The 22,038-nt window shown below is 40.3% G+C and overlaps 1 protein-coding gene across 1 annotated transcript in view; it reads left to right on the top strand.

Moving 5' to 3' along the window:
* Positions 1-4,583: 4,583 nt before the first annotated feature.
* Positions 4,584-22,038, top strand: part of LOC112957970 (gephyrin-like) — a gene marked incomplete at its 3' end in the record, with an annotated part of 201,292 nt that continues 183,837 nt past the window's right edge. Inside the window, exons 1-2 of the mRNA XM_026051762.1 lie at positions 4,584-4,587; positions 5,388-5,486. Of these exons, the coding sequence (XP_025907547.1) occupies positions 4,584-4,587; positions 5,388-5,486 (103 nt within the window). The remainder of the gene's footprint in view (positions 4,588-5,387; positions 5,487-22,038) is intronic.

Below are 22,038 nucleotides of genomic sequence, written 5' to 3'. Positions count from 1 at the left end.
GGCGGCGCCCGGCGGGGCGCTGAAGTTCAAGCGGCCCCGCGGAGCTGGCGGGAGGCGCCCCGCGCGCTTCTCGCGACTGCCCGCGCGGGGCTGTTGTTCTCTGCCCATCAGCAAGCTGTAGAAATCTGGTGCGGGTGTCCCCAGAATCGGTACCGCGGATATCGGGGTGGTCCCGTCGCTCAAAGCCTGAATTCCCTCGTTCAGAATATGCAGGTTCATATGCTGGGCTATGCCACTGTTAAGCAGTGGTAGGCTGGACTGGCGAGGGGGTTGGACTAGATGATCTCGAGAGGTCCCATCCAACCCCAACCATTCCGTGATTCTGTGGAACATCTACACATTTCGGTCATAGATTCCAATTCCATTCCGAGTGTGGCCTCTCCTGTTTTTATTTTTGGAAAGGAGAAGCCTTGAAGCAACAGAAAAATATCAGCCTTTTCCCTTAATGCCATTATTTTGATCTGCAAGCTAAAAACACGTGCAAAATTTTCCCTTCCAATATGATAGAGGCCACTGAGGTTTCTCGTGGTGCCAGTAGCCCTTTTTGTGCAGCCAGCGGTACGTTCATGGGCACGGTATCAGTTCTGTGTGAATGTGTTCCTTAAACGTATCTTTGGTCAAGCTCCTTCTGTTTGGCTGGTCCTTTAGCCCTTGGAAAAGAATATTTTCACTTTGGCAGTTTTGACTACGCCTTAGTTGTTTCTCTAGTGTTTACAGCTTTGGAAAGACAGTAAACTTAGAGTTCAGCCTTCGGGTATTTTTTTTCCTTATAAAAATGAATTATTTTTTTTTTCTTGGCTAATTGATGAAAGAATAAGTGTAGAAAGAGGAAGGTTTAGTATAAGCACCATTTTCTAGGTTTAATCATTGAGACAAATTCAGTAATCAGAAATTAGATAATTTAACATTTCTTCTTTATTTCTTATAGTTATGATCATAACTATATTTTTTAACAATTGATGCATATGGACATGTCAATGTAGGCATATACTTTCATATTCTTATTGGACTCTATATACTCGGCTTAGAAAATATCATTCGTGGTGGTATTCAGAGGGAATTTAGTTTTATTGTAAAATTCTTTTAATGTGGAATGAAAGTAAGTTCTTTCTTAATGACAGAGTTGATAAGGTATTTGGGGGATTGTTGGCTTTGTCTCTTGTATAGACTGAGGATTGCTCAGGAGTATATTGGTAATATGAGGTGAATAGTATTAGATTTCACTGTTTTCAGGTACTTTTTAAAAAATAACTTATTGTAATTGGTTTTGTTTATAGTGGACCTTCACATTTGTGTATATATTGCTACAGTTTCCTACTTAAAAATGAACGGATTTTTTTTTGTCAGTGTAGCAAATTAAGACAGCTACAGCAGATTAGAAAAGTGGGGAAAAAATAAGAGTTTGTTTACTATTTCGTACCAAAGTGATATTTGTGTTTAAACACAAAATTATGCAAAATGCAGTGCCCCTTTTTTTTCTTTTTTGAGCATACTTGTTATCATCTCTTATATTCAACCTGTGAAAGTCTTTTAGTTTAGAGTCAATGAGAAGAATGAGGCCCATAATTAGAATATTGTCTCGCAGTGAAAGAGCTGTCTTCCTCAAATCTGTAAAGTACTTGCAGATGTCATTCCTGGTTAGCTTTGAGTCTATTCAGAAAGTCGTAGCGTTAAACTTATTTACAGAAATATGAAGAAATATAAACAATAACAGATTAATCAACTGTGAAAATGATTGTAAACTAGAGCATTATGTCTTATGCAAATAGAAAATCTCGCTAGTTCATGGACAGAAGACCAAGTCTTTGTGCATAAGCATTTTAAGACATTTTGTAGCATGTGAAAGGAATGCAAGCATGAAAATACTGTATTCAGGCCCGGTGTTTAGTGAAGTGTTTAGCTGAAAAATACTCCTGACTTAAGTACCAAAATTCAGTTTTCTTTCTTCTACTACTGACATGTACTGCAGACATGTGGACTACTAGTAAGTCTTCAGTGTCATTCTGTCATGAGATTGTCTCCGTGCTTAAACATACTTTAAAGCGATCCTCATGTGGCTGATGGGGAGATTTCTTTGATTGGAGAATGCTAGGTGGACAGTGACCTAAGTTTTGACATTTAGTAATCCAGGTGTCTTCCTTATTAAACACTAAACACAATTGTGGGGTAGATGAAAGCAGAGATGGAGAAGTGTCTAATTTTCTGCTAAAATTTGCAGTGTATCCACGTGCATTCTCTCTTTCTGTAGTGTTCACCGGTGCAATCTTAAGTAAAATACTGATATTTGTATGGAATTTTTCTCCTCTGCCTCTTCTCCCTCTCCTTTCTTTTTTTACCTTCCTTCCCACCCAAACATGTTGTGGTTGGGAAATCTTTCACAGGATGTTTGTTAATCAGGTACCATCAGGAGACTGAACCTGAACCCATTAGTACCGAGTTTTGTAACGCTGCAGTTGGCGAGGAAAGGAAAGCAAGGAGCGAGTGCAGTGGCCAGGGAGGGATCAGCGCTAGCCCGTCCTTCACTGATGTGACATTGGTAGAAGTCATAATCCGTGACCTTTCTTTTTAGGTGAGGGAATAAGGGGGTCAAATAGCGTTTGAGGTTTTGAGATCAGTTTTGGGAATAGCAGTTAAGTAAGCAAGCCGTAACACTACCCTTGCTGCTGTTACCATTTCCAAAAATCTTAGACCATTTCATTTTGAGAAAAGTCTTCTCTAGAACTCTTCAGAGAGACTTATGAGGCTCTCTTGGACTGGTTCTGTCTCTTATTTTGCTTTGTGCTTTTTCCTCACCAATCCCCTTCTCTTTCTTCCTTTTTTTTTTTTTTTTTTTTTTAAATAACCTCTCTTTTTGTGTTTAGTGAAAATCTAGTATGTTGGGTTAAAACTTCATGTTTTGTTACACTGAAGTGTCAGTGGCAAGAGGATGATTAGATTTTTTTTTTAGCTTATTCCTGATAGAAATTTGCCAGAGCTTGGGCTCCTTAATAGAACAGTATTTTGTATTCCTCTTCTCTTAGAGGGGTCTGAAAGAACCATCACCAGAGGCAAGCAGCATTTGCTGTCTTTGCTCCACCTCTTGTATCTTTTTAATTCGTTTTACAGAAAGCAATCTCAGACTCATTTTTTGGCCTACTCACATTCAGTGTTGTCTTAAAGTTGGTGAAACAGCTTTTCCTGCATGAAACTTTTGCAGTGTAAGAGAGTAAGAAGTTTTGGCCAAATGAAGTCCTTTGCTAATGATTGATTTCTCAGAGAATCATAGAATCATTAAGGTTGGAAGGGACCTTTAGAGGTCATCTAGTCCAACGCCCTGCACAAACAGGGTCACCTAGAGCACGTGGCACAGGGCTGCGTCCAAGCAGGGTTTGAAGATCTCCAGAGAAGCAGATTCCACAACCTCTCCCGGCAGCCTGTCCCAGTGCTCTGTCACCCTCACTGTCAGCTACCTTATTCTTCCCCCTTTTTTTTTTCCCTCTGCCTTTAAGTAAAAATTGAAACCTTTTGAATGTCGGTTACTGCTATGGAATATGCAGCAAAGCAGTCAAAGATTTCTGAATGCCAAAGCTCAGACCTTGTTGGACTTCAGATTTCTTACTATTGTGATGTGAAAGATTATATCAATGTCTTTAGATGCACGAGCCTGTTTAGTCTATCAAGATAACACAACACGTATCCATTATATCTCAATTTATTAACTGGAGGCAAGCATTCTTGGATAGTCAGAGTGCTCTCTTTGTGAACTTCCAAGTGAGAACAGGTCCTGAGTAAGTCTGAAGTTCGCTGATGTGCATGTTTTGTAAAAGTCCTCTTTAAAAATCTCGGCTAACAAATTATCTAGGATGTCATTATTGGCTGGTCAGCCTGTTTGCAATCAAGTATGCTGTTGGTTCTTGGGTTGGCAATTTGTTTGCCCCTCTTTTGCTGTATGAGTAACTCTCCCAACTTTCCTCTTCACTTAAAGTCTTCCATTTGCAAGATCCTTTCTCAGTGATGATGTTACTCATAGTTTGGAAATGCATTAGAGATTGTGGTAAACTTTTTCACCGAGGTGTAAGGGAAAGCTAAGGATTGGCCTTAACTTTACAAGGACTTGTTGTCAAATTATCCCAAAAACTACATTGTAGGGGACACTCAACTTTCACATATGGATTTGAGACAGTCGCTGTTCCCAGGCAGCTCGGTTTTCTTCCACAGCGTAGTCAGGCAAGTCAGCGGTAGGACTACACGAGTCCTGCACTTCCATTAGGAGGAGAATGTTCTAGAGTGCGAGCAGCATCCGCCCTCATCTTCCCTGAGTGTAGAGCTGTCGCAACGTTGAGTTGATCCAGAGGTCTCCTTCTCTGCCATTTATAGCACCCAGCCTTCACAAAAATACCTATTTCAGATTTTTGATACCGTTAGGATGGTGTGTGTTTATTCATTGTGATCCATACCATTATCTATTTCCCTGTTATAAACTGGAAAGGCTGAATAGGGACCTTTGCCTGTTATGTAGTTAAAGAGGAAGAAAGTCCTGGATATATTTTTTGTTTTGTTTTTTTAAAATGTAGTGTAGAAAAAAAATAAACAACTGGAATCTCATGGGTAAGGCAGACTCTTTTACATATGATTTATTTTGCTTGCTATGTTTTGATTTTTTTAAAGAAATAGAATCACAGAAGTTAAAAATCTATAAAGGAAGAGATTAATTATTCAGTATTATACACTTTTTTGGGGGGAGGGGGGGGCGGAGAGGGAATGCCTACTTTTGTAGTCTAGTCCAGTAGTTTGAGGGTCTATTTATCCCCCTCACAGAGCGAGGATGAGAAGACACGTCAGTGTCTCTTGGTTTGGATTTCTCTTACCCAAATACATAGTTGAAAGCGTGGTCTTTATGAGAACTAACTTAATCCTGGGCCACCTTTGAATGGATGTGCTGCTCTCTTTAACTGGGTGATAGCAGAATATATGATCATCAGTCTGTATGTAGGAGTGTCTCTGTTTTAAAGTTGATTTAGCCTTTTTTTTTTTCCTTTTGTCTTTTCAAGTAGGAGAGCATTGAATCTGTTGTTGAAAGCTGTTTTTATATACCAGCATTTTAACAATAACTTTTCTAACATTGCTTCAAATAAACTTAGAAATAAACTAAAAAAAAAAAAAAAATTAAATCTGAGAATATCTATCTTGAAGCTTATGAAATGGTGTATTTAGATGCCGAGTAAGGAATGTTTCTCTTCAGCAGCCTGGCTTGTCCAGCTGTGCCTGCTTAGGCATTACCAGCCCCTCTTGAAGGGTCAGGCCCCTCCTCAGTGCTGATCTCAATGTGCCCCAGCTGTGGGGTTGGGCTGGGTGAGTGTTCTCAGGTGGGAGCCCATCTGTTTGTGCCCAAGGAGGCAGCTGAACAGGGTGGCTTTCTGAGAATGGGGTCGGTCCATCTCAGTGCTGGCCGCTCGGCTGCCCTGCTGTGAGCCTGGAGACCCAGGACGTGTCCCGGCAGGACACAGGTAAGCTGGGTGCTGGCACGGCCTTGCTTCTCTCTGGAAGCTGCTGCTTGCTGCACGGAGCCCTGCTGGTTCTGTGCAAGGGCCAGCTTCTCTCTTAGCCTGCTCAAACAATGATTTTAATAATTAATGCAACATAATTTGGGTCAACTGATTTTTCACATTAGGTCAACTGATTTTCATGTATACTTTAAAAGCATTTCTAATACCCCAAATTTATTGGGAAGTACTTCTGTGAAGTGAGAGTGAAGGGGTTTTTTTTCCTGTCCTTCAAGTTGAAAAAAAGTGTTTTATCTGTATGGAAAAAAAAATTTATTTTTTAGTGACTGATGTTGCTATGCTGAAAGGTGTTTTGAAAAGGTTTTGTTTGTTTTTTTAAGATGAGCAAGAGTAGTTTCTGTTGTGATCCCTGAGAGTGACACTGTGTAACTGCAATATGTGGTAACTAAAAATGAGAGCAAACTTTAGTTCTTGTTAATTCTAGATGTTTGGCTTAAAGCACTTGCATTTTCTTCTCTCATGTGGATATAAGGATGCAGCTCTTTAACTGTTGTATTAAAGTGGTCTTATGTAGGTATAGTCTTGCTTATGGCAGAATATTTCTTCAAAATTTAGCGGAGTCTCTGGAAAAGGTCTTCTTGGAGAATAGAAAAATTAATAGGCAATTTTATGCAAAAGGAAAAGACAGCAGACTTTTATATTTGGAATTTTTATTATCTAAAAGAGCATAACTTTTGCTTTTTAAATCATAAAAGCAATTGCGTCTAGGACATTGATGTTTACAAGATATAGCAGTGGCATTAAAAATGCTTGGAAAAACAGGCTGCTTTAGGTAGTTATCTTAAAAATCTCTGTCTGCAAGAGATGTGTGTGTGATGTCTTGTTTACTTGTTTTGTTTTTGTATTAATTTAACATATACCTTAGGTGTCAAGTAGAAAAAATAGTAGAAGCTCTAAGAATCATGTTCTTCTGTGTATATTTTACTGAATCCTGCAAAATGGGGCTCCCTCCCTACCATGGCAGGGCGGGTGTGTGGTGTTTTGTGGGGAACTCAATGCATTGCCCGCTCCTAGGAGCGGGAGATGGATGACCCGGCTTCACTGGCTGACGCTGGTGATTTAGTGAATAGCTCTGTGCTACAAAATCCCTTTTTGAGCAGGGAAGCATGTGTGTTCTTACACCTGCCAAGATCTGGAACAACTGATTCAATGTCAATTTATCACCATATGCAAGTTAGTTACCCAGTGCAGTAACCTTTAATATTCATAATCCATTATATTTAATGTTATCTATTTCCAAACTATATTAGTAGACCCATACTGCAATATATTGGCTAATTGCTGTATGCTTATTGAACTGCAAATGTGGAAATCTTTATTCCTTAAAGATGCAAATTCTAACTAAATTGTATCAATTATATGGCAGAGCAAAGAAGCCAAATGCATGTGTATTGTGAACTCAAATGTCATTTGGCTTTTTGAGTACCTAATGCTTGTTATTGAGATTCTTATACACTTTGTTATAGTGTGTGTTGCAGGGAAGTAAAATTCTATGTGGAATTATTTTCACTTGGAAAAAACTCTCATTTAATTTGACGCTTGAATTAATCAAATGGATGAAGCAAACAGCTTATTTAAAAAAAAAAGGCATATATGTGAAACTAATGGGCCATATCGTGGTGAATCGGTGAATAGTCTGTGTATATATATGTAGAACTCTTTATGAAGGACTCCTGTTTTCAAAATTTTATAAAATGCAAGTAACATCTGTGGAAAGTGACATCTTGTTTTGAAATTTGACAGTTAAACTGCGAAAAGGGAGGAGGAGGAGTGAATAATAAAACCCTTATTTTTCAATATAATTTCCCAATAATATTGTCACTTCAGGCAAACATATTAATTTAAAATTAATATCATATGAAGGGAAAATATTTTACTTAATAGTAGGCAGTAATCTTTTTTTTTTCTAGCTGAGAGTTTGTTGAATTTATATTGTACCATCTAAAAGTACCTGACCTCTATTCTTAGTTCAGGCGCTTGGTCATTATCCGGTGTAAATGCTTCATAAAAAGCACTTGATTACTTGTGATAACAAGGAGGCCTATTTTTGGTTCCTTTTCAGCTGGTGAATCTTTTTAAAGTTCTGAATAAAAGACAATGGCAAAATTTATTGGCAATTTTAAAACCTAAACCTAGGAAGTGATAATCTGGGTACCCTATTTCCTCTATGCTAAATGTGACTTTTGAAACCTCAGAGTGAGAAACTTAGGTACTTTTTTGGGGGGAGGGGTTGTTTGTTTGCTTTATATATATTATATAAATGTGTGTGTGTGTGTATATATATATTTTGCAACATATGTTGTGGAGGACTTAGATTCCTTCTGAAATCTTGAAGGCCTGCAGACTTGCCCAACTCTTTGGACATTCTTGAGTTTTAAAAATACAAACATGCAGAAATACATTTGGGTTGCACAGTTCTGGCTGCTGCCATCTTTAGTAAAATCATTGTGGCTTTTAGGGCTGTGGTTGTCCAGAGAAGAGCTAGTGCATGAGTAGCAGCTATCGGCAAGATGGGCCCTTGGTAGAAGGGTGAGGGCTGCTGCTTTCCTTGCTTGTTTGGTCACAGACCTGCATGTCTGTGTCGTGGCTTGGTTCCAGGTGATGGTGATCCTGAGGAAGGGGAAGAACACTGTAGCCTCCCAAAGAGATGGAAAGGCAAGGCTCTTCCCAGGACTTTTCGCTTCATGGGAAGCTGTATGGATGAAGAACAACATACGTTCAGTGGGAACTAAAAGAAATTGCAGACAGTTGTCAGCGAGGATAAAGGAGAGGCAGTCCTCAGATGCCTTGGTGAATGGCAGAATAGGCAGAGATTGCCATTAAACCAGTAACATCCCCTTTTCTCCTTAGCAAGCTGCTGAGAGGCTGCCAGGCCGCTTGGGAAGGGGCTGGTAGTGAGGCCTGAGATGCAGTGTCCGAGTCTGAAGAGCCTCTAACCAGCAATGCCTGAAGGGGCACTGAGATATCGAGTGCGGCAATAGTGGGATTCTGGCAAATGGTTGCTTGCAAATTAGATGTCCTAGGAAAGATTGGGTAGCAGTGTGTGTTTGGAGAGGGGGAGCAGGAGGCAGAATCCAGACCTTCAGAGAGACACACAGTATGTTCCTGCTCATGTGGTTCATTCTTACACTGACCTTAGCTGTGCAGAGAGGTGTAAAGCCAGAGGGTTACTCTGCGCTCACTTCTGAATCTCTATTCCAGAGAAGTATCTGGAGAAAGGGGCAAGTACCTATTGTTCCTAGAAGAAAGGAAGATGATCAGCAATAGGAACTTCCTGCTCCCTCTTTTTTAGCTTTTTTTTTTTTTTTTCCATTTTAGTTGTTTGAGCATTCCATAGAAGATGTTAAGGCCTAAAATAAGTAAGGTGTCCTCAAAATAAGCTTCTTTGGCAAGGATGGGGAGTGGAGGGGAAAGGGAAGGAAGCCCTGCAATAAGTATAAAGAGGAGGAATGTTTTGAAACCTGTCTTTAAAAGGTAGTCCAGAGACTAAGGGCTTCTGTAGATAAATCTCAAAAATTGCCAGAGATGATGGAGAAGAGGGAAGCGGGGGGAAGAGTAGCAGATGCCAATTTGTGTAGCTTGTTCTTATTAACAAGTCAGCATTGCCATTAAGCTCTGATTTCATCCTTAAAAATACGGGGAATATACGGGGAAGAATGGTATGTAAAGGGTTTTTTTGAATGTTTCTGTAGTCTGCCTCTTTCTGGGGTCATGAGGTCTTGGATTCCTCGGCTAATCCCTCGTGATGTTTCTTTCCCTGATGGCTGGATAACGTGTATCAGGGAAACGGAACTCCCAAGTCACCAGGTTTAGCTGAATCTGTGCAAAATAGATGTCAAAGAGAAAGTGGTGCTGCTTGCTATAAAATACACTTGATGATAGGCTCTTTAATGATCCCTTCAACAGAACAGATTGAAAAGTCTATGTGGAATTTCCTTCCCTCCCAATCTCCTGTTGGGAGGGATTCCAAATCATTCTGTGTGTGTCAATGTTTCTGTCTACATTTGTTTAGCAGAATAAGAACAAGAAGAAACCAAGAAGAGATGCATGGAATGAAATAAAAGATGTAAGAGACTGAGAGTTTTTTTGAGACAAATCCTCTATTCCCTAATTTTTTTTCAAGTAAGCGTGCTGTCTGGCATGCATGCAGTAAGGCAAGATACAGGGCTATGAAAAGTTGGGAACAGTTTATATTAGGGATATAAGTTGAGAGTATTATAGCTACTACAGAATCTAAGCAACCAGTTACAAGCTTTTAGAAAAGGCATGGATGAAGAAATGATAAACCCACTGATGTTAGTATTTAGCCTGAACATCCGCTCTGAATATTCATTTGGGTTGTCTGCTGGGAAAATCTGCACCACATCTTGTCAGGGATTTTTGTCTTCCTGCCTTCCCTCCTCCCCGAGCCGTGTTACTTGGGTATTCTCCTGGTGCAGCGTGCAGTCTTCTCCACCTGATGGCTGCCTCCCTAGAGCCTTGCAGGGCCCTGTCCACCTGTAAGCGCTTCCCCCATGGAGAGCTGCCCGGGGCTCTGTTCCCGTCGTGGCCTGTTTGCCCAAGCACAAAGATGCTCCAGATGAAGCCGTAGTGTGATGTGGTTCAGCACAGGTCTGTGCAAATCTTTCTGCTCGGCTGGGTGAATGGTGAGCAAGGCTGACCATTTTACATTGCTGCTGTTCTCTACTACTTTCCCTTACTTTTCCCCTCCAGATGTGTTTGCTTTGGAGCTGCATGATATGATTTAACTCAACCAAGGCTGACTTGGAAGAACAGGGATGGTGCCGTCCTGCTTTCTGCGCAGGCATGCTTCCCTCACACCAACTGGTGCTACTGTGCCAGCTCTTGCTGTGTGCAAAACCAGCTGAACTTGCTCACCAGCACCAAACGTCTCTCTGCCCGCCTCCCTCAGTTCCCTGTGGTTACTTCTCTGTGCTCTGAATAAGCCGAGTCAGCACCGTGTGGGATCCCAGAGGGACAGGATTGCCTGGTAGCGGGAGGGCTGGGGCTTTCCTGGCCCCTGCTCAAGCAGATCTCATCATGGGTTGTTTTTGGGTAGTGCACCCTGAGTAATTCAGAAGATAGTTTTGATATTCTTTTAGATAACTTAAGTGTTGTCTCCTTTATTGTGAATACTGCTTTGTCAGGCCAGGTGGTCCATGGCATTTGCTAGTCGGACCTGGTTGATGAGCAAAGATGCTGTTTGCACTGATAGGCAAGCAGGAAAGAAGAGAGGAGGAGGAAAGAGAGAAGTGGGGAGCAATAAGGATTTGCCTATTATAGGACAATATTAGGAGGAGGGGTAAGCCAAGATATCATTTCTCATTTTGCGTGTGAACGTCTTTGAATCGTGTAAACAGTAGGCAGGTGAGTGTGAAGGCTGTGCCAGACACTTGTGTGTAATGAAGAGCTAAGTATTTGGGATACGTTGCATGTATTTGGGAAGCCAGGAAGGCTGAATAGTAGAGTTCCGTAGTGCTAACATTGGCAAGAGGCAAACAATATATTAAAGACTAACAGACAGAAAGCTTGCTTTTAAAAATATATTAATGGTCAAAACTGTTTAGCAGTTATTTTCTAGAAGTTACTCTCCTGGCTAGAGGCTAACTAAAGCAATGACATCCCTGCTAATTTGCTGACTAATTTCCACTGTTTTAAGTGTAGAAGGCTCCAGTGCTTGACTGTCAGTGTGGATACTAGGCACATATACCACAAATTATCTCATTTGCCTGAAGTGGCACTTCCATTTAGAATTATGGAACAAACAAAAGCAAGTTTCTGTAAATGTAAAAAAACACCTCTCATGCTTCCAGGTCTAGGAAGTAACTGGAACAGCCGGTTATAGGCATTGACTAGTGGGGCGAGGTGGGCTTTGGATCCTTGATATTCTCTCAGGTAGGGTGAGGTAAGAAAGATGGACAGTGCAGTTGTGTAAGTGTGGTCAGTGGATCCTGTGCATTCATTTAAGGCCTTATTTTACTTAAAATCAGAACCCTGCAGGACCACAAGTTTGTCGAATGCTACGCATTGCCATAGTCTCCATGGCTACTGTATTTGTTCTTTTGAGTTCAAATAGAGAGCTGGGGATTAAGCTGAATTTATCCTGCTAACTGTGTCCTATGAGCTGTGGTGCAAGTGGCATCTTTGGTATTAATTTTTATAGTGGAAGTAAAGAGGAAATGTGGTTTAAAATAGTGGGAAATGCTGAAAGACTGCAGTCAGGTAAAAAGTGATCCTAGCATACGAAAAGCCCTCCTTCTGGGAGGGAAAGAAAATAGGGAACTGGGAGAAAAAGAAACTATGGGATACTGTTGATGGTGACACTACGTAAATGCAAAAGCATGTAATAAAGTATAGCTTCTAGCAAAAACTGTAGAGAGGGAGATATACAGATGAGGCATAAAAGATGTGAGTGGAAAGCAGGCCAGCTAAACAGGGAAAAAGATTTTTGTGCTTAATGATTATGAATCCATAAGTGTCTTGAAGCATCCCATTCATTTGAGAAAATTTAAGACATTGCTTAACAAGAGCTGAATTAGAAAACTGTTTTTACATTTATGTGCACAAAAAGATTTGTGAAATAAACTGAATGTGGCAAAAGCTTAATTCTGTCTCTGCCTTTTTTTTGACAATCCTTACTAAGTCTTATTCAGAAACCTGATAAATATTGAGTCCTTTAGATTTTTTTTTTGTGATGGGTGTACATCCCATGGTTGATGGGTGTACATCCCGCCTAGGGAAGTAGTCCTGCTCATGAGCTCTCCTGTGCCCCAGCAAACATGTTCTTGCAGCTATGGGGTGAGCTAGATTGGGAACTTATCCAGTTGCAATATTTTGTCAAGCTAGTTTTAAATCAATTTCTCTGCTTTTACTGTGTGTAAATGTTTGTGCCCATACAGTGGAGATGGAAACAATTTGTTGTAAGTTGAAAGAAGATAGGATGCTTTTCTAGTAATGATTAATGAGAAAAATCGGCGTTTGGCCAAGGCAGTGGCTTACAGTTTTAGGGAGTAAACTGTAGTCAGGCCTTCAAAACTGGTGTTTTTTTATTTAGTTGCCTCGGTTGGAAGAGTCAGAAGTCAGGGACTTGATCTGATCTGTCGTGAAAGAGCAAATCCCATGGCCTTTTGCACCAGCCCTAGTTCCCTGATTGTGTTTTGAGAGTCAGTGGCCGGAGGCCACACAAAGTGACAGAAAACTCAGTTGTCTTCCAGACGCATGATGGTGCTCACAGAAGCATTTTTGCTTGCTTTGGAGATGTTCTTTCTTGGGTACTAAATGATTGTTTTCCTGCTTTCCAAGTGGTTGTGCTACTTCTGGGAGCTACCTAGTTGATTTCAGCAACAGCTTCCATTGTCCTAGTTTCTTCTTTCAGGAGAACATTAGATTCCACTCCTTTTCAATAATATTAGCTCGATATCTACTTATCTACTGAGATTTCAGGGTTTGCTTATGGCTGTGCAAGAGGTGTTGTCAAGAGGAAAAATTCTTCAAAGAAAAGATTCCCAAGATTTTCAGCAGATCCTCTGTCCTGTCCCCTCACTTAAAACACTTGAGCACACTGCTTTATTATTTAATGCTTTCTTCTTCTGCAAGCACTAAGAAACTGGCTCTTCTTTTAAGAATGATGGAAGATGCAGCAGTAAGGCTAACGTTCCTCTGCTGACTCTTTCTTGCTTTAACTGCTTATCTCTTCATTTGGTTTAAATGGTTCTGGCCAAATATTGAAAATGGCTTTTTTTCCCCTATTTATATTGAAATTACTTTTTGGGTGTTATTTCCCTTCTTGTATAAGTCTAACTCTGAATTACATAAGGACATACTTCCTTTGGGTCTGACAGTAATATCTTTTGCCTGTAATTTGACAAGTTATACTGAAAACTTCCTGAGTGCAATTTTTTTTCCCCCATCTCCTTAGGGTGTACATCTTCCTATAGAGTCTGTTGATCAAATATACCATGTATCTTATAAAGATTGTTTAAAGATTGTTGCGGAAAAGTCAGCCTACTGGATGCAACTGGATGGAGGTAAATTGGTAAAGGAGAAAAGCTGCTCTGCAGCTAAAACCAGCCTCAAGGTGCAGCCCTTGCTGGCCTGCTGGGCCACCCTGGATGGCCAGAGTGAATTCCATCAGTGCAGCTCCTCGTGCAGGAGGCCCTGCCTCTCGCTCCGTGCTTTCCCTTTGCTCTGCTCTCCCAAAGGGCTCCAGGACGGGGCAGGACTAATCTCTGGTTGCTGCTTGATGGAGGGCCCTGTGCTTGGCCGCTCTCCACGTGTGCGTAGCAGCCCGTACCCATCGCGCCGATTGCTTCAGCGTCTGGAGGAGGACTCTGGACTCAAAAATAACTTGGATCCTCTCTCAGTCTTGGAAAGCTGAGATGGGCCAAGTGCTTGTGTTTTCTTTTGGGTAGAGGGTGTAGATATGAAATGGTTTTCATTTTCAATTTTCAGTTCAAATTTCCATTCTAATGCAGCATCTGACCAAAGGAAATGAAACGAGCAGACAGCTCTGGCACAAACTGCAATGTCTAGCAGAGCACAGCTGCTGTGCTTAGATGTAAGGCCTTAATGCGTTGTCCTTATAGTGCATTGTGTGCACCTCTGCACACCTGACTTGGTAGTTGCCTGAAGATTGGGCACACTCATTTGTAGGTGTCCTTTCTTGCCCTGGGCTATGGATACCCGTGCAGCCTTGCCTAGCCCCTTGTGCCTTTTTTGATGCCTACTGGTAGCTTTTTTTCATGAAGGCGGCTAAGCCTTAGCGCTAGCCTGTGGTCAGCAAGCAGTTCTTTAAAGCTCAGTGTTTCTCTGTTTTGATTCCCTGGATATAAGAGCAGCAATTTCCAATCTTTTAGTAACTATCACTTACTGGTTTTTGTGCCTTCCCCTCCGATACCCTCTGCTGCCTTTCGGTGTCTGTGTTCTGTTCTTTTCCTGGGCTTCCTCATGCCTGGCTGCTGCTGCTGGGAATGGCAGTGCTGGTGTTGAGCTCAGTCTAACCCAGGGGCAGGTTTGTCAGGTTGGGCTCTATGTTGCGTCCTGGTTTTGATCTGCCTGTTAGAGAGGTGGACCCATCTGTGTTGCCTTTGCATGGGACCTTTGGCCAAGCGGAACACCAGTAAGAGATTTAATAACTCGTTCTGCTCATGTGTGCCCTGGTTGTTCGTGACTAGAGGCATTTGTAGATCGGTGCCAGGGAAGCAGGGTCTGCACGTTATTGCTGTGCCACGTTCTGATGCATGACCTATAGGAACAGGGTTTACTTCTAAGCAGCTACTGTCTCTTTTTTTAAAATATATGTTACATGTACACTGTTAGCTGACAATTTTCCTAGAGTTTGTGAATAGCGTTGTAACTTATTACGGTATTTAGGTTTTTATAAACACTTGGAGACTTTGGAGATTCGCCTGCTTTGCCTCCATTGGAATCATAAATGAAAATTTAGCCTCCATAATTTTATACTTTCAGAGAATTTCTTAATAGGTTTGAGGTAGGAAATAAAGAATGTGCTTCCATTGTGTTAGCTTCATTTAAGTTAACGTAATATGTCTGCGGTGTTTCTCTGGGCTGCAACGTTGCACAGTAATGGGCATTAGATAGTTTTGATGATGCATCTTAAGATGCAGGCTGGATTTTTAACCACGCTAAGTGAATGTAATTGAGGAACGTTGTTTTACCAACTTCCCAGATGAGATTATTTGAATAAGACCTTGGCTTAAAGGCATTGGGAAAGTGCACAGTACTACACAGCCTGCTCAGTGATTTATTCTGTCTTGGATATAATTTCAGATATTAGATTGTGACTGATGGCATTGCTTGCTGTATAAATCTGTATAAAGTTCATTCTGCCAGCATAGAGCCCTTTTGATTTAGTCGTTTTGCAGTCTTCTCTTACACATAAATACTTTGCAGATCCTCAGGTATGAGGGAAATCCTGAAGTTTATGTATCAGGTAGGGTATATGCTGAAAAGAGGCCTTTGTAACAATCTCCGAGGACAAGAACTATTAATGTCATGGTATGTGAGGTTCTCAGATAACTTTATTAGTTTGAATTCTCTCTTGTAATTAGCTTTGACTACTCCAGTGTGATATTTGAAATAAATGGTTTGCTAGTAAAACATGTTTGTTGGTTATTTAAGTTACTTTAAAGGCCTAGTATAATGTAATGCATATATTGGAGGCTGTGGTCAAACGGAGTAGTAAAGTTAGGTGTCATAGGTGCAATTGTAAAAGACAGTTCCTGCTTCAAAAGATGATAGGTTGATTTAAAAAAAAAAAGGAGTTGAGCGATGTTCTTAGACTGTACATAATATTCTTTTATTTGAGATTTTATATGAGTGTATTGAAAGCATGTTGTTGTTATACTAAGTAACTACAATCAGCTGTCTTGAAATGACTATTCCTGGGCAGCTTTGTTCTCAGGCTCATTCTCTTGGGTTGCCTGGACGGTTTGAAACAGAATTCCTTAGTGGAGAGTTTCTTAGCCGGATAGCTAAGAGTCTGTGGATTCTTTCTTCTACAGTAAAGAAGATGCTGTATCAATTCAGTCTGCCCAAATTATCTAATTCAGAGAAGTGTCAATCAGTATATTAGAAGTATGGAATATATAGTATGGAACTCTAAAAGAGTGAAGCTGGGTTTTTTTTTTTTTTTTTTTTTCCTGGTAAGTTTTCAAGATCCAATGTCATGAAGGCTTCTCCTTCTCGGGTGAGAGCTATTCCTGTCATTGGTCCATCTTGAAGTCATTAAGTGAAGGCTCGAAACTGAAGTACAGTCTTGTGGTAAAAATAGTAGACTAATAGTAAAAACTGTGTAACAGGCTTTATTTGTCATACAAATATCTGACTGACATGACCCATTTTCTCAAATATGAACATCTGAATGCTCAAGTCTTTGGCTAGAAAAATGTTGCTTTAGGACTTACAAACCTTTTGATATCTTGAGACACTTCTAATTAACCATATGACGTGTGTAGTGATGTATTTTGTCTTCCTCTTAAATCTGAGGTTTTACTCTTGTCTGCATCCTGCATTTCTGCAGGAAGTAAGAGTCTGGGATAAGAGGTTGAACAGGCAGAGCTCCTTCAGTACATTTAACATGAGGAGACCCTTGGCAGGTTGCAGTCTCTGGTCTGATACCTGCAGTGTTCAAAGGGGCTGGCCAGCCTCACCTCAGTCTGGGAAGATGAGGAGCACCTGACCCAGGCTACTATTTCCAGATGTGTGAAGGATAGGAAAGTTATTGGGGATGTGATGGTAATAGTAGAATATATTTTAAATACTCTTTGCAGCAGAGTGTTGCTTCCTTTATTTGCTGTAGGAATAGTGCTTTTAAGAGCTGTGATCCTAGTCCCACGTTTCAGAAGTCAAGAAAAGCCTAATGGCTGAAGAGGTATCCCAGTGCTCTGAAAGTCTTTGCCTCTAAAGAGGGATGTAAATAGTCAATCAAATGAGCATCACACCTGACGGGCTAGATGCAAAGGAGATATGGCTGTGATGATGCTAACAGACCTTAAAATTAGGAGCTTGGACCACACGGTGTGAAGGAGGAGAACAGGGTTCCCATTTTTGCATATTTGACTGTGGCATTTTGTTTTCTGTTAGGGAGCAAGTAACAAAACACAAATATTCCCTGAAGCAGAGGCTAGACTCGGGTCTTTTATTGCAGTATCCCTGCTGTTTGGCTGTGATATGGTCCTTGCTGCTGATGGTCCAGGTGCCAGGGCGTTTTAGTTCTTTACTGGGTCGTGACCTAGGTTGAGTAGATATGTAGCTTGTCTACATCTAGCCTACAGGTCTGGTAATTAAGGCACTCTCTTGCGACGTGAATGAATGGGTCTGAATCCCTGTGACCAACAGAGGATTAAAATCAAGTCCCCTCTGGGGCTTGATGGATCTGTGCAGAGTTTCTTTTTTGCAGCTTTCAGTTGTTTATGTTAAATGTTTAAATATTAAAGTTTAGTTATGTTAAATATCTTATTATTGAAAGAAAAACAAGTGACTGTTTCAGTTAATAGGGTTTCATGCTTCCTTGAGTTCTCCGAAGTCTTATTCCTCATTTTCACATATGGAAAAACATTAGATAGAGTTAAGATTTTAGCAAGCAGATAAAGTTTAGGAAAAAAATCCTTTTTTTTACGTAACAATTAAAAATATATGAAGAAATCAACTGTGGCATCTATTCTCATGCTATTAATTTTTCATGCTTTGTTTTGTTAAATAAATCTCAGCATAGCTGATTACTTTAGCAGAGTCACGTTTCTGTTTTAATGGGTGTCTTTTTTTGCCCTAACTTTCTTGGTAGTGAAACCTCTCTGCAGAGTTGAAATTGAACTCGGATTACTCGGCGGTCGCTGTGGGTTTGGTTTTGTTTTTGAAGCCAAACAGTCCTGAAAAGCACAAGCAGTGCTGGTATGGCCCTGACCTTGCCTTAGCTAACAGGTGCCTTCAGAATCACGTGGTCCTGCATCACAATTTCCTAAGAAATTACAACGTCCTCACGGCATGTGCTCCCACTCGGATCTATTTTAAGAAACAACAGAAACACTTTCTTGTAATTGTGTTTGTAAAATATTGAATTGGAGTGAAGAAAGTATACAGGGAAGATAAGTGTACTGGAGATAGAGAATTAATGGAAAAATAAAGAAGCCAACAGGACAAATTAGTGGTGTTTTTTTTCCCCTCTCCCTGTTTGTCCATATAACAGGTTTGTCACAAGTGTGTGCGTGTCTATATGTATATGTGTAAATATATGTAGATATATATATATATGAGCTTTTTTTCAAGGAAACATTTCGCTCTCTTGTTAGGCAAATTTTTTTAAAAAACTAATTTAATTCTACAGTGACCATTACAAATTGTAATGTGTGTCTTGGGAGGCCTTATTATCAAATCCTTTGTATAGCACAGTATCTGATTCATTTGCTAAGTGTGATCTTGTAACTCTTCAGTTTGTTCAGAAAATATGTTATTACAATTACAGTTACTGTATGCTGCAGAGTAGCAATAATATAAGACAAAGCCTAGCAGTGAGCTAATATTTTAAGCTGAGAAATATTAAATATTTGATTATTTTAGAAAAAAAAAAGGTTAAAATATTCTTTTTCCTCTGCTGCTTTCCCAGAGGCTTCCCCTCCTCCAAAGAAAGCTAATGTCAGTGCACCATTATCATACCATTATTTTTCCCTGGATGAGTAGTGGAAAAGCAACAGAACTTGGAAAATGGAAGGTGGGGAGATAATGTGTTTACCTCCCCTAAGCTGCTTGTTTTATGTTAGGGATAGGGAGGGAATTAGGAAAGAGAAACTTGGTAGTTGTCAGGGGAAATCATGTCATCTGAATTCCGAATCGTGTCATACAATATTCCCCTTTAATTAGAAGCAGGATGGGCATTTTGGAAGCATTTATGCTTTGTTTAGAAAAATGTATATTCTATTCTTGAATTTGGGCTAGTTAAATGCTGAATTTGCTGTACTGTGGTAGTTGTATATGTTACTTTGCTGCTTCACTTGTCAGAACGAAAGTAAAAAATCAACATCTCCTGAATTTTATATATAAATATTATTATTTTATATAAAAGTATATTATAAATGTTACATTATTTTATATATAAATATATTATAAATATTATACATTAAATATTTAAGCTAACTCTAAGCTATCGCTGTAACTATGCCAAGAGTTTTGTGTCATGTCTTGCTAAACTTGTAGCTTTTGGGAGCTGTGATGCTGTGAAGTCAGTTGTGACTGTAGCTGTGTGAGCAGCATCTCGGGAGTCTGCCCGGTGCCTTGTGAAGTGTGAGGCTTTGCTGTGGCATTAACGGCAGGTGACTTTATAATCTGCAGTGAGGGAATAGAAGAGAAGCTTTTCAAAGGACTGATTGGAAAGCGAATGACCACAAACCTTATGTGCATGTAGGTGCATTTCATGTGGCTTTATGCTGCTTGTGAAGGATGGGGCTTCCTTCTACTCCCAACTCCTGGCTGGCCGTAAAGTCTGAAGTAGTTCTGACTTTTTGTTAATTTTCTCCTGAATTTCAGATCATGTTGAAATTCATTTAAAAAAAAAAACAGGGGGAGGGCATCTTGTTCTTGGTAGGTGTTGAGGAGCAAAGTGCAGGGTTAAGGCTTAGGACGTTCAGAGGATTCTCTTTCAGTTGCATGCGCCCGGTCTCCTCGTTGTCCTTTCGGCATCGCCCCTGGGGTGCCAAGTCCAGGTGTAAGCATTTGGTGAGCTCAAGGGTAAGTGCCCACTGCCAACTTTGGTGAGATTAAGAACTTTAAAATTAAAACGGCAATACTTGTTCAGCTGTGTCCACTCCTTAATGGGGCCTGTACAAGGGGATCAGGATTTCCTTTATTGCAATCCTGCTGTGCCCAAATTACCTTTGTTCACATTAGGTATTTTAAGGGCTAGTTGTTTGGCCTTACTGTATGAGGGTTTCCCAGGTACTTGTATGCTGCTTTTTCATTTTTTTGTTTTTAAAAAAATGTAACTGCTTAACAGTAGGAAAAAATGTGGGTGTTTTGTTTTTACCTCAGATATCTTTTGATTTTTGGGACACATTTGAGTGGTTTAAAATGCAGATACTGTCTCGGTTGGTATGAAGAACATCAATCTCCTCTAGCATCACTGCTATATAATATTATGAAATGGTGGTAGGTAAAAGCAGTCAATATTTACATTTTTTAATGCAAACAAGAACACCAACTTATATGTGAGAATTAATAAACAAATCTGTGCAAGTAAAGGAAGAATGACTTCCATTTCTGAAGTTGAATATCCATGTTCAGAAAATGCTCCATTTTCTGAAATTCTGAATGTTGCCTTATTTGGGATAAGTAGAATTAGAGGCATTTGGCAGTGTAGCAGTTTCTCCCAGAAAGATATAAAGCAGCAGTCGTGAAAAAGAAAAGATAGGAGGGAAAAGGGAAGCTTACAAAACTATCACTTTAAATGCTTGATATTGCTTAAAATATTTTGGCTTATCTGTAGGAGAAAGAGCACTAGAGTGAAAACCAGATTGATGACATTGTTAATGAAAGCCTGGTGGGCTCTGTGCCTCTGAAATGCTCTGGTGGGAAGATCTGCTATGAGGCTGACATAGACCCACTGCAGCAGAGAAGCCCGTGCTTGTTAGAGGGAGACGAGAGTCAGGGATAGTAGAGTTTGATTTGGGGGTTGTTTCTTTTTGATTTTTGGGTCATAGAAATTTATGCCAGTTAAAATCAAATACATTCATGTTGAGTTAACAAAATATAGTCTTTAACCTAAGTTAGACAATATTTTCATACTTCTAGCCTAAGTTGTGTTGAGAGCTATAATCTCTGGGTGTCATCTTTTTAATGACTTCAGCTTAATCATCATTCTGGATTTATGACTCTATTAAAATGTTGACTCAAGTGTAAATTTCTTAAATTCTTTAAATTCTGTTCAGTTATTTGTGTTCTTCTGTGGGATAGTATTTGATTACATTGTGCCAATCTTCTGGTATCTTCCTGTGTCATCTCTTCTGCCTGTCATAGAACAATTTCTGTATTTGCTTTATTCCTGTTGGAAGGTGTAGAATAACATAGTGCTGTTGTCTGAGGTTCTTTGCTGCCCGTGTGGGATGTATTGAAGGGTTTCAAAGTTACAGCTTGAAACGCAGCTGTGAGGGGCACAAGGGACCAGCGTGAGGGCTGATAACGTGGGGTATGTGGCTGTGGCCTCGGCTGCTTCTGAGAACTCAAACGCCCTCTTCCCCTCTGCAAGGAAACCAGCAAGGTAAAGGCTGGCGTGTTGAAACTCGGGGAGGAAAGAAGTCATTGGTAATAAAAAGGCACCATGCAAAAAGGGAAGATGCATCAGAGATGCTGTCAAGCTAACTGCAGAACTAAAATAAGGCAAGCCTGGAAAAAGACTGTGGAGAATCAACTTGCTAAAGGCGTAATGGCTAATAATAGCCCGAGTTCATCTATGTCAGTAGAAAGCCTGTCAGCATATTGCTAAGGTGGTACATGAGCAAGAATAAGGAGCACTTGAGGAAAATAAAGACATCATGTAAAAGATAAGTGGTGTTTGCAGCAGTGCTCAGGACAGAGGGGACCGAGGAGCTTTCTGTGCGTGCCCCTCCTCTGCCCCTTTCTCTTGCAAGGCATGAATCTCAACTTGAGGTGTCAGACGGTTTTTAGCAGAAGTCACCAAGTCTGGATGAGCAGGCTCTAAAAGGAGATAGTCTCTGAAGAGGTCTGGCAGACCTGAAATCAGAAATTATAGGTAAATGTAGTTGGGAAGTGAAATGCTGAAATCAACTTTCAGCTAATGGATGGAGGATGTAAAATAAGGGGCTTTTGCGAGGAAAGGGGGGGGGCATTGTTTCTTTGTAAGAGAATGCTTGAGTGCATTGCAGCAGCTATAGGGATGAGTAATATATTTTTAACATATCCATTAGTATTTTGGGGAAGAGTCAAAATAGTTCTGAAAGATTAATTCTTTTCAGTTTTTGGAGTTTCT

Source organism: Nothoprocta perdicaria, unplaced genomic scaffold (assembly GCF_003342845.1).
Source record: "Nothoprocta perdicaria isolate Ctin4 unplaced genomic scaffold, notPer1 scaffold_8, whole genome shotgun sequence".
In the NCBI taxonomy this organism is placed as follows: Eukaryota; Metazoa; Chordata; class Aves; order Tinamiformes; family Tinamidae; genus Nothoprocta; species Nothoprocta perdicaria.
This window is presented reverse-complemented; position numbering and strand designations above follow the sequence as displayed.